We start from the raw sequence: 15,159 nt of genomic DNA on the forward strand, positions 1-15,159 counted from the left end.
ATAAAACACCACCAACAACAACAACAGAATGATACTGCTAGAAATATGTTACCAACGCGAGTCGTAATCCACCGGAGGTTCTCTCGTACGGTTCGGAATCAAAGAAGCCGGACGTTGAGCGTCTCGTGCGTTAACTCATAATATCGCACCATTCGCGGCGTATATCACGTATTGATACATAGGTGTTCGATTCCGTTCCATCAGTGCTTGATAATTGTGCATTGTACTCTGGCTTTTTCTCTCGCGGCTCGCGCACAAAATGGACCAGACGCCAAAACGATTGCTGCACGGCGCGAGCCGGCCGGCCGCGGAGGTGCGCACCGCTTCCAGTCTGGTTTATGTATTACCCCGCGATAGCCGTAATGCTGCGAGTGGTGCGGCTTAATTGACCTAAATCGTACTGCGGTAAACCATTTTGACAGAGCGCCGTGTACCTCTCAAAATCGCTTCGACGTCAGCAAGCACACCCAGAATCAATCCATATATAAGGCGCTCCGGATTATGAAGTGCACAGTCGTTTTTTGAAAAAGAATAAAAAATAAAAATAGGCTTTTAAGTGCGCCTTATAGTGCGGAAAATACGGTACACAAGGGAGTATAAAGTGGAACGTGTGTGACATTTAAAGTGTGGATTTGTGTAAAATTACGATTGAATTCTCTACTTTCTTCTCTACTGTAGCTATTTTGATATAGTTGACGGCTTTTTTTGAGAGCACATACACACATGACAGCAAGGAGGAATTAACAGTCAGATGTTTATTGAACTGAACAGTTTCAGACAAGTCTCGTTACACAGATGTCAATTTCACATACAATTCTCACAACAACAAAAAAAGCGCGGACCTGTGGCCACGCTTCTGGAGAATGCATGCGTTTTGTGTATGGAAGACCGAGAACTAGAGACCAGCCATGCTGCTTGCATTAGACATGCATTAGTTTGGCACCAACATTGTTTTGAATGTGGTCCATGCATGAAAGGAGGAATAAGGAGAAAAGAGGGATGGATCTAGGCTAAATGGGTGTCGGGAAAATGGTGTTAGAAAGAGGGTGGCAAGGATTTAGCTAGACGGTGCAGGCGCAGAGCCAATCTCATAAATCCTTTGCATCTTTGACGCAATGTCAGTAAAAACGCCTTCCATTTCTGCCTTCCTTCTTATCTTCTCTTCCTCTGAGAGGCTCTCATACATCCTCTGGATCTCTTCCATACTCCTCCTGTACTCATCTACATACATGCTAACCGAATCCCTGAAGTTTGCCACCATTTTCAGTACGGTGCGTACAACGGGGCCGAGAGCAGTGAGGGTCTCCTCTGCGTTTGTCCTAAACTCGTTGCGCAGAGTTTTAATCTTGGGGGCAGCCAGATCCCTGAACCCCTCAGACATTTGTTTGAAGTCAGCGACGATGGGCTTCAGCAACATATTGTATTCAGCAAGGTGGGCTCTCAAAACTACATCTAAGTTGCCCAAAGCTGCTTCCAACTCCGTTGAGAGCGCTCCAGCCCCAGTCATCTGAGAGAACATTTCGTGGCCGGCAGTGAGGGAAGCCACAATACCCTCCTCATGTTCTTGCAGCTGTGCGAGCAGCATACCGAGGCCGAACGAAAGCTTCTGCCTATATGCAGGGAAAAAAATTAAATGAGTGCACTGCATGACATTTCAAATGAGAAAATACTTTTTTTGGGCAGAACAAAAAAATAGTGAATAAACTGTTGACAATAGAAATACAAAGAAAATCTAAAATGACTGGCTAAGAATCTTACGGCATTTCCAATTGATCAGCGTCTGGAGCGGTAGCAATGGTTCTGTCTAAGATGTCCTTAACCTGAGTCACCATAGACTTGAATCCAGTGAACCGCTGCTGAATGTCAGAGGGTTCCTCAGGCACAGGATCAGCCTGAGAGGCTGAAAGGTGGGAAAGCAGGAAGTTCAAAGCAAAGTTAGCACGTGCAACCTGGGGGAAAAAAACAACTTTTGGGTGTAATAAAACAATATCATTCAAATTTCACATGTTGTCTAAAATTGATCTCCATGGATTTTGTATGCACTACCCCAGTACTCACCCACGGCCAGGAGAAGGGTGAGAGCAAGGATTGCAAACTTCATGATGGTAGCCTGGTAGAGGAATGCAAAAGATTTCAGATGGTCTTCAAAACATTGCCAGAAATACTGTCACTAGGTTTACAAAAAGATGTTGTTTTCAGGAAGAAAAAAAATTGACATTCTTTTAATCTTTTAAATCAGAAAAGGCTTAAGAGGGGAAGAAATGTCTTGACACTTGTGCATTCCTGAGTGTGTTTGAGTGTTTTTTCAAAATACTGGTAAGAGTTTTGTATGTAGATGGGTTTCAGGACAAGAGCACTGGAGAGAACAATTCGCTCTCATAGAGAAAGGACCCCATACATTTAGAAAACTCAGTTCAGGTGCTTACAATTTTAAAGAGCCTGATCTTTGTAAGGTGCTGAAAGATTGTGAGAGGCTCCCTGGTATTATTGGAGAGTGCGGTACAGCTCGAGAGAACCGATGTGAATGCACATATGCAAACCGCAGTCAAAGAAACAACACCAACACTGAACGCGTTTGCATTTTGCAAAATTTAGCTGTTGGGCGGAAGCTCAGTCACAACAGAAGAATAAGGAATTCCCTTTGAAATGTTTGTAAAAGACCTATTCAGGCCCTTCACCTCCCAGCGCAGCACAGCTTTGACTTACCTTGGCGGAGTTCTCGAAAAAACTGACCGACTTCAGCCGGAGCTGGCTTTTTATACTGTCTCAATGAAGGGGTCTGTCTCAGTGAGGGGGAGGAGGTACATGGATGGAGGCGTGAGCACTCCTCACCCCCACCTCCAACAACATAATAATAAAAAAAATACTCAGCAGGGGTGGATTGAATAGAAAGTTCAATGGTCACCTGCTGGGAGGGGGAGATAGCATGTGTGCATGCACACAACTTTGTTACATCATGGGCATTCAAAATCAAACGCATCTCGAAAAAATAGACAAGTGAAGCTGAAGAAAATATCACCCCTCTATACTTTGCCCTATATCTAGGACATTTAATGACTCCCGATTTGATATGACTTAGGTCGGTATTTGTTCTGTTCTTCTATAGGCTAATGCTCACACTGAGTTTTTCCAAACATCGCTTGGGGTCATGTGGGTGCTGGAGCCAATACCAGCTGCCTTGTGGTGAATGTGGAGTTACACACTGGCTCACAAAATGCATTACATCGTGCACATATTATGTTTCCATCAAAAAGTGAAGGGAACTCAAATCCAATTACACAAGTGAGTATAAAGTGGAACGTATAAAGTGTGGATTTGTGTAAAATTACGATTGAATTCTCTACTTTCACTGTCTTCTGTAGCTATTTTGATATAGTTGATGGCTTTTTTTGAGAGCACATACACACATGACAGCAAGGAGGAATTAACAGTCAGATGTTTATTGAACTGAACAGTTTCAGACAAGTCTCGTTACACAGATGTCAATTTCACATACAATTCTCACAACAACAAAAAAAAGCGCGGACCTGTGGCCACGCTTCTGGAGAATGCATGCGTTTTGTGTATGGAAGACCGAGAACTAGAGACCAGCCATGCTGCTTGCATTAGACATGCATTAGTTTGGCACCAACATTGTTTTGAATGTGGTCCATGCATGAAAGGAGGAATAAGGAGAAAAGAGGGATGGATCTAGGCTAAATGGGTGTCGGGAAAATGGTGTTAGAAAGAGGGTGGCAAGGATTTAGCTAGACGGTGCAGGCGCAGAGCCAATCTCATAAATCCTTTGCATCTTTGACGCAATGTCAGTAAAAACGCCTTCCATTTCTGCCTTCCTTCTTATCTTCTCTTCCTCTGAGAGGCTCTCATACATCCTCTGGATCTCTTCCATACTCCTCCTGTACTCATCTACATACATGCTAACCGAATCCCTGAAGTTTGCCACCATTTTCAGTATGGTGCGTACAACGGGGCCGAGAGCAGTGAGGGTCTCCTCTGCGTTTGTCCTAAACTCGTCGCGCAGAGTTTTAATCTTGGGGGCAGCCAGATCCCTGAACCCCTCAGACATTTGTTTGAAGTCAGCGACGATGGGCTTCAGCAACATATTGTATTCAGCAAGGTGGGCTCTCAAAACTACATCTAAGTTGCCCACAGCTGCTTCCAACTCCGTTGAGAGCGCTCCAGCCCCAGTCATCTGAGAGAACATTTCGTGGCCGGCAGTGAGGGAAGCCACAATACCCTCCTCATGTTCTTGCAGCTGTGCGAGCAGCATACCGAGGCCGAACGAAAGCTTCTGCCTATATGCAGGGAAAAAAATTAAATGAGTGCACTGCATGACATTTCAAATGAGAAAATACTTTTTTTGGGCAGAACAAAAAAATAGTGAATAAACTGTTGACAATAGAAATACAAAGAAAATCTAAAATGACTGGCTAAGAATCTTACGGCATTTCCAATTGATCAGCGTCTGGAGCGGTAGCAATGGTTCTGTCTAAGATGTCCTTAACCTGAGTCACCATAGACTTGAATCCAGTGAACCGCTGCTGAATGTCAGAGGGTTCCTCAGGCACAGGATCAGCCTGAGAGGCTGAAAGGTAGGAAAGCAGGAAGTTCAAAGCAAAGTTAGCACGTGCAACCTGGGGGAAAAAAACAACTTTTGGGTGTAATAAAACAATATAATTCAAATTTCACATGTTGTCTAAAATTGATCTCCATGGATTTTGTATGCACTACCCCAGTACTCACCCACAGCCAGGAGAAGGGTGAGAGCAAGGACTGCAAACTTCATGATGGTAGCCTGGTAGAGGAATGCAAAAGATTTCAGATGGTCTTCAAAACATTGCCAGAAATACTGTCACTAGGTTTACAAAAAGATGTTGTTTTAAGGAAGAAAAAAAAATTGACATTCTTTTAATCTTTTAAATCAGAAAAGGCTTAAGAGGGGAAGAAATGTCTTGACACTTGTGCATTCCTGAGTGTGTTTGAGTGTTTTTTCAAAATACTGGTAAGAGTTTTGTATGTAGATGGGTTTCAGGACAAGAGCACTGGAGAGAACAATTCGCTCTCATAGAGAAAGGACCCCATACATTTAGAAAACTCAGTTCAGGTGCTTACAATTTTAAAGAGCCTGATCTTTGTAAGGTGCTGAAAGATTGTGAGAGGCTCCCTGGTATTATTGGAGAGTGCGGTACAGCTCGAGAGAACCGATGTGAATGCACATATGCAAACCGCAGTCAAAGAAACAACACCAACACTGAACGCGTTTGCATTTTGCAAAGTTTAGCTGTTGGGCGGAAGCTCAGTCACAACAGAAGAATAAGGAATTCCCTTTGAAATGTTTGTAAAAGACCTATTCAGGCCCTTCACCTCCCAGCGCAGCACAGCTTTGACTTACCTTGGCGGAGTTCTCGAAAAAACTGACCGACTTCAGCCGGAGCTGGCTTTTTATACTGTCTCAATGAAGGGGTCTGTCTCAGTGAGGGGGAGGAGGTACATGGATGGAGGCGTGAGCACTCCTCACCCCCACCTCCAACAACATAATAATAAAAAAAATACTCAGCAGGGGTGGATTGAATAGAAAGTTCAATGGTCACCTGCTGGGAGGGGGAGATAGCATGTGTGCATGCACACAACTTTGTTACATCATGGGCATTCAAAATCAAACGCATCTCGAAAAAATAGACAAGTGAAGCTGAAGAAAATATCACCCCTCTATACTTTGCCCTATATCTAGGACATTTAATGACTGCCGATCTGATATGACTTAGGTCGGTATTTGTTCTGTTCTTCTATAGGCTAATGCTCACACTGAGTTTTTCCAAACATCGCTTGGGGTCATGTGGGTGCTGGAGCCAATACCAGCTGCCTTGTGGTGAATGTGGAGTTACACACTGGCTCACAAAATGCATTACATCGTGCACATATTATGTTTCCATCAAAAAGTGAAGGGAACTCAAATCCAATTACACAAGTGAGTATAAAGTGGAACGTATAAAGTGTGGATTTGTGTAAAATTACGATTGAATTCTCTACTTTCACTGTCTTCTGTAGCTATTTTGATATAGTTGATGGCTTTTTTTGAGAGCACATACACACATGACAGCAAGGAGGAATTAACAGTCAGATGTTTATTGAACTGAACAGTTTCAGACAAGTCTCGTTACACAGATGTCAATTTCACATACAATTCTCACAACAACAAAAAAAAGCGCGGACCTGTGGCCACGCTTCTGGAGAATGCATGCGTTTTGTGTATGGAAGACCGAGAACTAGAGACCAGCCATGCTGCTTGCATTAGACATGCATTAGTTTGGCACCAACATTGTTTTGAATGTGGTCCATGCATGAAAGGAGGAATAAGGAGAAAAGAGGGATGGATCTAGGCTAAATGGGTGTCGGGAAAATGGTGTTAGAAAGAGGGTGGCAAGGATTTAGCTAGACGGTGCAGGCGCAGAGCCAATCTCATAGATCTTTTGGATCTTTAGCACAATATCATTAGCAATGGCCTCTATTTCCTTCTTCCTTTTTAGCTTCTCTGCCTCTGAGAGGCTCTCATACATAGTTTGGACACCTTCCATATTCCTCTTGTACTCATCTACATACACGCTAACCGAATCCCTGAAGTTTGCCACCATTTTCAGTACGGTGCGTACAACGGGGCCGAGAGCATTGAGGGTCTCCTCTGCGTTTGTCCTAAACTCGTCGCGCAGACTTGCAATCTTGGGGGCAGCCAGATCCCTGAACCCCTCAGACATTTTTTTGAAGTCAGCGACTATGGGCTTCAGCAATATATTGTATTCAGCAAGGTGGGCTCTGAAAATTCCATCTAAGTTGCCCACAGCTGCATCCAACTCCCCTGAGAGCTCTCCAGCCCCAGTCATCTGAGAGACCATTTCGTGGCCAGCAGAGATGGAAGCCACAATACCCTCCTCATGTTCTTGCAGCTGTGCGAGCAGCATACCGAGGCCATCAGAAAGTGCAGACCTAAATGCAGGGGAAAAAATTAAATGAGCGCACTGCTGTAAACTGCATAACATTTCAAATGAGAAAATACTTTTTTTGGGCAGAACATAAAAATAGTGAATAAACTGTTGACAATAGAAATACAAAGAAAATCTAAAATGACTGGATAAGAATCTTACGGTGTTTGCAATTGCTCAGCATCCGGAGAGGCAGCAATGGTTCTGTCTAAGACGCCCTTAACCTGAGCCACCATAGACTTGAATCCAGTGAACCGCTGCTGAATGTCAGAGGGTTCCTCAGGCACGGTAGCCGCCTGAGAGGCTGAAAGGTGGGAAAGCAGGAAGTTCAAAGCAAAGTTAGCACGTGCAACCTGGGGGAAAAAACAACTTTTGGGTGTAATAAAACAACATCTTTCAAATTTCATATGCTGTCTAAAATAAATCTCCACGAATATTGTATGCACTACCCCAGTACTCACCCACAGCCAGGAGAAGAGTGAGAGCAAGGACTGCAAACTTCATGATGGTAGCCTGGTAGAGGAATGCAAAAGATTTCAGATGGTCTTCAAAACAGAATTGACATTCTTGTAATCTTTTAAATCAGAAGAGGCTTAAGAGGGGAAGAAATGTCTTGTGCATTTCTTAGTGTGTTTGGTGGCTGGTAAGAGTTTTGTATGTAGATGGGTTTCAGGATAAGAGCACTGGAGAGATATCGCAGCAGATTTACTCAGTAATCCCATTTAAAGCTTAAGAGCAATTCCCTCTCATGGATTAAGGACCCCATAGATTAAGAAAACTCAGTTCAGGCCCTTCCAAGTTTAAAGAGCCTGATCTTTGTAAGGTGCTGAAAGATTGTGAGAGGCTCCCTGGTATTATTGGAGAGTGCGGTACAGCTCGAGAGAACCGATGTGAATGCACATATGCAAACCGCAGTCAAGGAAACAACACCAACACTGAACGTGTCTACATTTTGCAAAGTTTAGCTGTTAGGCGGAAGCTCAGTCACAACAGAAGAATAAGGAATTCCCTTTGAAATGTTTGTAAAATACCTATTCAGGCCCTTCACCTCCCAGCGCAGCACAGCTTTGACTTACCTTGGGGGAGTTCTTGAAGAAACTGACAGACTTCAGCCGGAGCTGGCTTTTTATACTGTCTCAGTGAAGGGGTCTGTCTCAGTGAGGGGACACCCCCTCCCCCAAAAAAATAATAAGAAGAAAATACTCAGCAGGGGTGGATTGAATAGAAAGTTCAATGGTCACCTGCTGGGAGGGGGAGATAACATGTGTACATGCACACATCTTTATGTTCCATCATGGGCATCTCAAAAAATAGAATAAGTGAAGCTGGTGAAGGTGTAGTTACACACTGGTTTATGTGATTCAGGCCTTCATAAGCGTTACAATTTCTTAGAATGTCTTACAAGGTTCAATATGGTATTATGTTATAGTTCTATCACATCTGCACGCTAGCCAGTGGGTCTTGTCCCTCTCCTGGGGGTCTTTCTTGCATTGTACAGTGTGTTTGTGAAAGCCAAATGCTTTATTATTTCTTTTGACGGCCAAAACCTGACAAGGAAATGCAAAGGGAGAGTAGTGATGTGTCCCAACCAAATCCTTAATTAGGATGTAATCACATTTTGTTGTCAGGGGCAACAAATAAAAGCACTCATAATGACAAAACATCTCGCAAACAGTGCAATAGTCTTAGGGGCAGAGGATGAAGCCAGACTTATCTCAGTGGACAGATAAGATGCTTTGGGGCTGATGTGTGCAGAATGATTAATAGGTCAAAGTTGGCGTGTGTGCCATACATTTGTTTGTTGTCCTACCACTGGTGGACTTTGTCACAACAGCCTCATGTAAAGTGCAGAGTTTGCATGATCATAGCATGCAAACTGTCCCACAACCTAAACGACCCCCTTATTAAATGCAATGCTACAGCAGTCTATTTTCTGTATATATATATATATATATATATATATATATATATATATATATATATATATATATATATATATATATATACATACACACATATATATATGTATATTTATATATATATATATATATATATATATATATATATATACATATATGTATGTATACATATATATATATATATATCAAAATATGTGCAGGCGTAATTTCACATTGCATGCCAAGTGTTTCTAGCAAGAAAGGAATAATTGAAATAACCTCATGACTTTATGAGAGAAAGGAAAACTGATCAATAGGATAGAAATCCGGTAAAGACATGTACACATAATTTAAAAAAAAAAAACAATTAAAGTGTTTTTTGGTTAAGAGTAATTCAACATTTTATTTTATGCTGACGTGTTACCCTGCTTTGTTATTACATTGCACGGCTGCTTTTTGATCAGCAGTTGAACAAAGCAGGGTTAGTAGGTGCAAAGTCAATTTGTGCTCTGATCTCTTCAGTCTGATTGTCCTTGGTGTCCACTAACAATCAACACCAGAAGGGTTTAGCTGGTGCGAAAAGTTTTCGTTTATACATCTTCAGTTTCCTTTCTGGGCATTGTTTCCATACCCTGAAAACTGTGAGATACATCATTTGTGACATTGGCTTTTTAATAAAATTGAGCATGGCAAAAACCGTACACTTGTTCCATGCTGTGCAAAGAGGTTATTTAAAATTTGTAGAGTGGATTCCGTAAAGGTCAAAAGTTATTCCGACGTTTGCCAGCTTCAAATGGCATGAACTGTGGCTTAGGCTGAACGAAGACCTCATGAGTGACACTTAGGGCGTGTTTTCATTGCCTCGCCTCGCCTCGCCTCGCCTCGCCTCGCCTCGCCACAGTACGCCACGCCTCGGTACGATTGTGTGTTCATTGGCTCTGTGATCACGAGACCGTGGGCGGAGTCGACGCGGTAAAGCGGGACAATGTTTTCGTCAGCGTCATTTCTTTGCGACACACAACAGCGCAGCAGTGGACAACGTAGAGTTTTTTTTTTATACCTGCTGCTCGGTCTGTGGTTGCTTTTTAATTTCTGTGTAAACCTTAACATTACGGACTGCTCCGTCCAGTTCCCGCTGAATTCTGTCTTCCGCCACTACTGACAAAAAAGTGTGGACCTCGGAGTTTGTCCACGGCAGAAATCGCTCAGCCATCTTCACAACTAAAAACGCACGCCACCTACTATAACCGTTACAAAAAAGAAATGGCAGTTGGGTTTTCGCGCTGTTTTCGCTCTCAAATTCCGTCAGAAAAACTGAGCCAATCAGTGCCCTGCTCGTCGCTACGTCACCACTGAACTCGCTTCGTCTCGCTTGGCCCCTCAACGACAGAGGTACCAAAACAGCACCCCCTACAACCGGGTAGCAGCCAGTGCAAACACCCTTACACCGTATAGGAAGGTAAAATCTAACATATAGTTGGTCAAGATACTCATCTCCCTAGTTCAGATGACGGGGAACCGTCAACGGGTGTATCTCCTTCAATGCAGGGAGGTCAGAAGCCCCACTGGCTTCATCAGGTGAACACACCCCTTCAACAGTGATACGACCTTTGATGACACAACTCACTCTAGGTCATGCTGGCAGGAGATGGGGGCATAGCCAACAGGCAGGTCTTCTCCATGCCACTGATAGTTGCTGGGCAACTCTAAAATATAACGCTCCCTCGGTTTCTCAGTCCAACCTTCCTCCCACTGCATCCTCTGGGCCTGCTTTGCTCAATGAATCGCCCAATACAGCTCATTATCTGCTTTTGCTCTTAGACAACATTGCCAGTAGATAGAGAGGAGGACATTGTTCGGTATCAAAGCAGCGAATGGAAGTTGTGTGATGAGTGGCTTGTGCTTGAACTATTTGGACTCTGCGCTCAGACCTGAGGACCAAGAGTGAAATGGGACTAAGTGACGCTTATCACAAATGGCGACCTTTGAAACCACTCGTAATGCATGATTCCAGCATCTGCAGTGAATTATCTAGTCTGTCGACGATTGGTGTTTTAAGAATGAAAAATCAAACTAGTCTGGGTCGACGAGGTGATTTTTTTTTTCTTCTTTTTTTGTGGCGGTTAGAGAGGACTTGTTACTGCCATCGACACAGAGGACAACCTCTTCAGCCAAATTCTGTGTGGATGGTCAACAACCTATTTTCACAATGACTATTAGACTGGCGGACAGATGTGGGGTGATTGACTGGAGCTAATAAATATTTAATCAGAAAATCCAGCATTTGATCAGGCCCTGGCTGAGGTTCAAAGGTCACGTCATGAATCCTGCTGTCTCCATGATGGAGCACTGTTCTCGGACCAGCGGGGGCAGTTGTTTCAGCTGCGAGCGATGCTGTGGAGCCCTTTCTCATTTTGCTCAACACACACATACACACACATACACACACACACACACACATACACACGCACACTGAGTCAGTCACTTTGAAACGTTTCACCCAAGTCAAATTAAGTGCGGCGATGGGGATTTTGCAATATCACATCTGCAGAGGTTGTTTCGGTACAGATATTTGGGCCAAATTACCATTCCTGGGCTTACACGGTAGGTTGCATTGCCCTGAGGGCTGTGCAGCTTGACTACATACTGAGATAATACACCCTGAACCCAGATAACTTAAATCATTAGAGGACAACAGGAAGTAATTTAATCATTTTTTAGCTCTACACTGAAATCTGCTTTTCAGTTCTCCAGAACACGTTCTCTTATGACGAATTTCTGAAGCCAGACTATAGATCTTAAAGCAACACTCACCCAGACACAAGCTTTGATTTTCTTTGTATACCAATTTGATTCGTTTTTGATTGATGGATTGAATGAATACCGGTACATGAAGGTGATGTATGTACCATTCTTTGACTCAATAAAAACAATTGGAACTTAAAGCAACCCTCAAGGAAAACTACATAATGTAAGCATAGGCCTGGCTCCAAGATAATGCAGTGAAGAGCACATCCCAGATTGTGAGGAAAAACTGATTCAACTGTAAATGTTGAAAATCTGCTGAAGACCAAAGTAGGATTGTACTGTGCCATTTTCTAACACCCATCCGTGAGTGTTGTATAAGTGGTAGATATAGTAAAAAACTAATGATGGCTAATTATTTTCAAAACGAGCTTCAATCCTCTTTCACAGTGGTGTAAAAAAGCTTTCAGACACCATTAACATTTTAGTCAGTACCAATTATTATCAATAAATATGTATGTATATATATATATATATATATATATATATATATACATATATATATATATATATATATATATATATATATATATATATATATATATATACATATATATATATATATATATATATATATATATATGTAGTTATTATTATTTTTTATTTTTTTTGGCGTATGTTTGTGTTTCAAAAGGTTTGGCTGCATCATTTGCACAAAAACCAATGGTTGTTGTTGTGGTTGGTGTTTATTGTTGTTAATGAGACAAAATAAAATAACATCAAAATTCTTGCAGTTCTGGACGTGCTTGCAAGGGGTCTTGCTGAAACGTCCAGTTGCGAGCTGAACGGAACAGTCAGTGCACGTGCAGCACGTGGATCAATGATGGTGGCTGCACTGAAATAAACTGCACTTGGAGACTTAATTGATTCTTGGCACACAATACAGTACATCACAAATGCATGAGGTGTACAGAAACTTTTTTTTTCCAACCATTGTGTCAAAGAAAGAAAAGGGTCATTTTGTTGTGATACAGTTTTATAAGATATTGGTTCCTCTGCCTAAAATAGGAACAACTTAAAGACCACTGCACCTAAATTAGACAGTTAACAAAAAAATAAATCTTAAATTGTATTCTGACCGTCCACCTTTTACAATTTCCCTTTAATACCATGTTACTTACCCACTCTCTGTATTTGTCATTGTGGAACTTTTTGTTTGTTTGTTTTTGCCTGTATGACTCAGTGCGGAGGAGTTTGCTTGACGGTCTGAATTTCAAGGACAGTTTGCAGTGTTGAAGATGGCATTGCCCAGGATGGCAAGTTCATTCAACCTGTTTGCAGAACTGAACCGCCCACACAATGGCAAATATCACGTTGGAAAAAATCGTTTCAGCCTGAACTCAGTTCTGTCAACAATTGTCAATGATTAAGAGACAGTATGGATAAAAAGATACAGTGAAATCTATATATGGGTATAAATAAAAAGGAAGCTTGTCAGGAAATCGCGGTCAAAGTTGAATTCTATATTCTAGTTTAACTTTGAATTACATGTTGAATATTAAGGCAACGTCACTGTCATTCTTTTAATTTATTATCTTCTTGGATCAATGCCCAATGCTCCTGCTCAGTCCTGACAGTGGAATCCTTTTTTTTTTTTTCATCAGATGCTAACTAAAAGCTAATCTAATTTAGCATTATACAGTTTTATTGTTCAAGTTTTACACACATTGTATTGCAGCTCAACTTTTTTGTGGTCTCATTTATCTTGTATATTTGATTCTTACATTGTTTTCTTGTTCAAGTTCTCCACACACAGACATTATGTTACCACCTATAACTTTATCTTCATTATTTTAGCTCCACAGACATTTAAATTCAGCTTTAAAATTGTTTGGATAAATCCCCAAAGGTGCCTTGAGATTCTACATTTTTGATTTTCTTACATTTAATGTAGTGCTCTTTGGAGCTTCATAAATAAAGCAAAAAAAAATTATACACGAGAGTATAGTTTAAATATTCTTACAATATAGAGTATATAGCCAGTGTTTTAAGATTTGTCATTCTGGTATATTAGTGCATCGTGGTTGTGTACTAAACACAGCAGGTGACTCTTCTGATATATCAGTCATCTGCCATCGTGTGGTCACAACCATGAAGATGCCATCAGAGAAATTGTATGTATTGTATGTATTGTTGTTGTTGTTGTTGTTGTTGTTTTAGGTCATATGCAATCTAGGCACAAAGCGACCATATTATTATGAACCCCTTCTTCAAATGCAATGCATTCATTTTAAATACAAGTAGTATATGTTATATACATTGTGAGGCAAAATTGAGTGGTTGAGGGACGGTAAAGGGACACTGAAACTATCTGAAGGAAAACTGGAGTCTTAAGAGGATATTTAAATTGTATTGTTTTTTATTTTAATTGTGTCCTTAGCTCTGATGTACACCATTAACATATGGCAACATGATCTTACAGTGAACAGCAGTATAGTGACACATGATTTTTTTTTATTTATTTTTTTTAAAGGGAGTCAAGTTCTCACCTCTAAAAATGCTTGAAATAATACCACACATCTTTGTCCATAGTGAATCGATAACACTTTGATCACACAGTTGCACATCCATGTGCAACCATCCATGTGCAAACACATGGCAGTCCTCATTTCCATCATATGCCGCTATTGGATTGGTGTTCAGTAACTGTGGAGGCTGCCTGAGTAGGTTGTGTGTCATGGAATCAGTTTAATTCAAGCTTGATAGTAAAATAATGTAATATAAAAAAAATAAAATAAAGATAATGATTCAGGGACATGAGCTGGGTGACATAAGTAACTATTTACTCAGCGATCTGTTCTTATCCGTGTGAAATTTAATGAGTGATTCCTTCTGAACGCCAGGCGAAATGGTTTGTGTATTTTGAGGAGTCACCTTTCAGCGTGGTTTGTGTGTGCCGATCAGGGAACTTTTCCAAATTTATACAAAGTTAATTATTCAAGTCAATCCAACAACTGAAAAACAACAGAACTAATTTGTGAGTCAAAAGCCATGCACAGTCAACACCTTTTAGTGCACATTTAGAGATATCCAAAGGAGTTTGTTTTCACTGGCTGCTATTGTCTTTGATAAGATATTAAAGATAAAGACATATATCAAAGTCAATGCCACTCAATTAAATCCAATTACATACATTACATATAATTACAATTTCGTTACCTTTCACTTAATAGTTTTGTGTCGCCAGTATCAATTCATGTGTCCAGTCTGGACGTATGCATTGAAAAACAAATTTCCGAGGATGACTGAACGCATCATGGGGCTCTAGTGATGGGAATTTCAGCTCTTTTCAGAGAACCGGTTCTTTTGACTCGGCTCACTAAAAAGAGTCGGCTCTTTTGGCTCCCAAGCGGCTCCTTAGATTTTCTTTTGCTTCTTTATGATCAAATGATGTGCTAAAATTAATATTTAATGTTCATGATATCAAAAATATGAAATGTGTATTATTTATACACTCAACATGGAATGCAGTACTGTAA

The 15,159-nt window shown here is 41.2% G+C and overlaps 2 protein-coding genes and 1 long non-coding RNA gene across 3 annotated transcripts; all 3 read right to left on the minus strand.

The window, feature by feature from the left end:
• Nucleotides 1–740: 740 nt before the first annotated feature.
• Nucleotides 741–2,016, minus strand: LOC142895162 (uncharacterized). Its single transcript, XR_012928182.1, has 2 exons — nt 1,759–2,016; nt 741–1,610 (listed from the first exon to the last, which is right to left on the minus strand). It is a non-coding gene; the product is annotated as an uncharacterized LOC142895162 (long non-coding RNA).
• Nucleotides 2,017–3,424: 1,408 nt separating this feature from the next.
• Nucleotides 3,425–4,884, minus strand: LOC142895164 (apolipoprotein A-I-like). The gene is made up of 3 exons (XM_076035999.1): nt 4,744–4,884; nt 4,444–4,585; nt 3,425–4,295 (listed from the first exon to the last, which is right to left on the minus strand). The coding sequence occupies exons 1-3, from the start codon at nt 4,784–4,786 to the stop codon at nt 3,743–3,745; spliced, it is 738 nt and encodes a 245-aa protein (XP_075892114.1). The 5' UTR covers nt 4,787–4,884; the 3' UTR covers nt 3,425–3,742.
• Nucleotides 4,885–6,110: 1,226 nt separating this feature from the next.
• Nucleotides 6,111–7,526, minus strand: LOC142895163 (uncharacterized). Its single transcript, XM_076035998.1, has 3 exons — nt 7,439–7,526; nt 7,140–7,281; nt 6,111–6,981 (listed from the first exon to the last, which is right to left on the minus strand). The coding sequence occupies exons 1-3, from the start codon at nt 7,479–7,481 to the stop codon at nt 6,429–6,431; spliced, it is 738 nt and encodes a 245-aa protein (XP_075892113.1). The 5' UTR covers nt 7,482–7,526; the 3' UTR covers nt 6,111–6,428.
• Nucleotides 7,527–15,159: the final 7,633 nt, after the last annotated feature.

The sequence above is a fragment of the Nelusetta ayraudi genome, unplaced genomic scaffold (genome assembly GCF_046127955.1).
Source record: "Nelusetta ayraudi isolate G7.1 ecotype Tasmania unplaced genomic scaffold, CSIRO-AGI_Nayr_v1 ptg000048l, whole genome shotgun sequence".
NCBI lineage: Eukaryota > Metazoa > Chordata > Actinopteri > Tetraodontiformes > Monacanthidae > Nelusetta > Nelusetta ayraudi.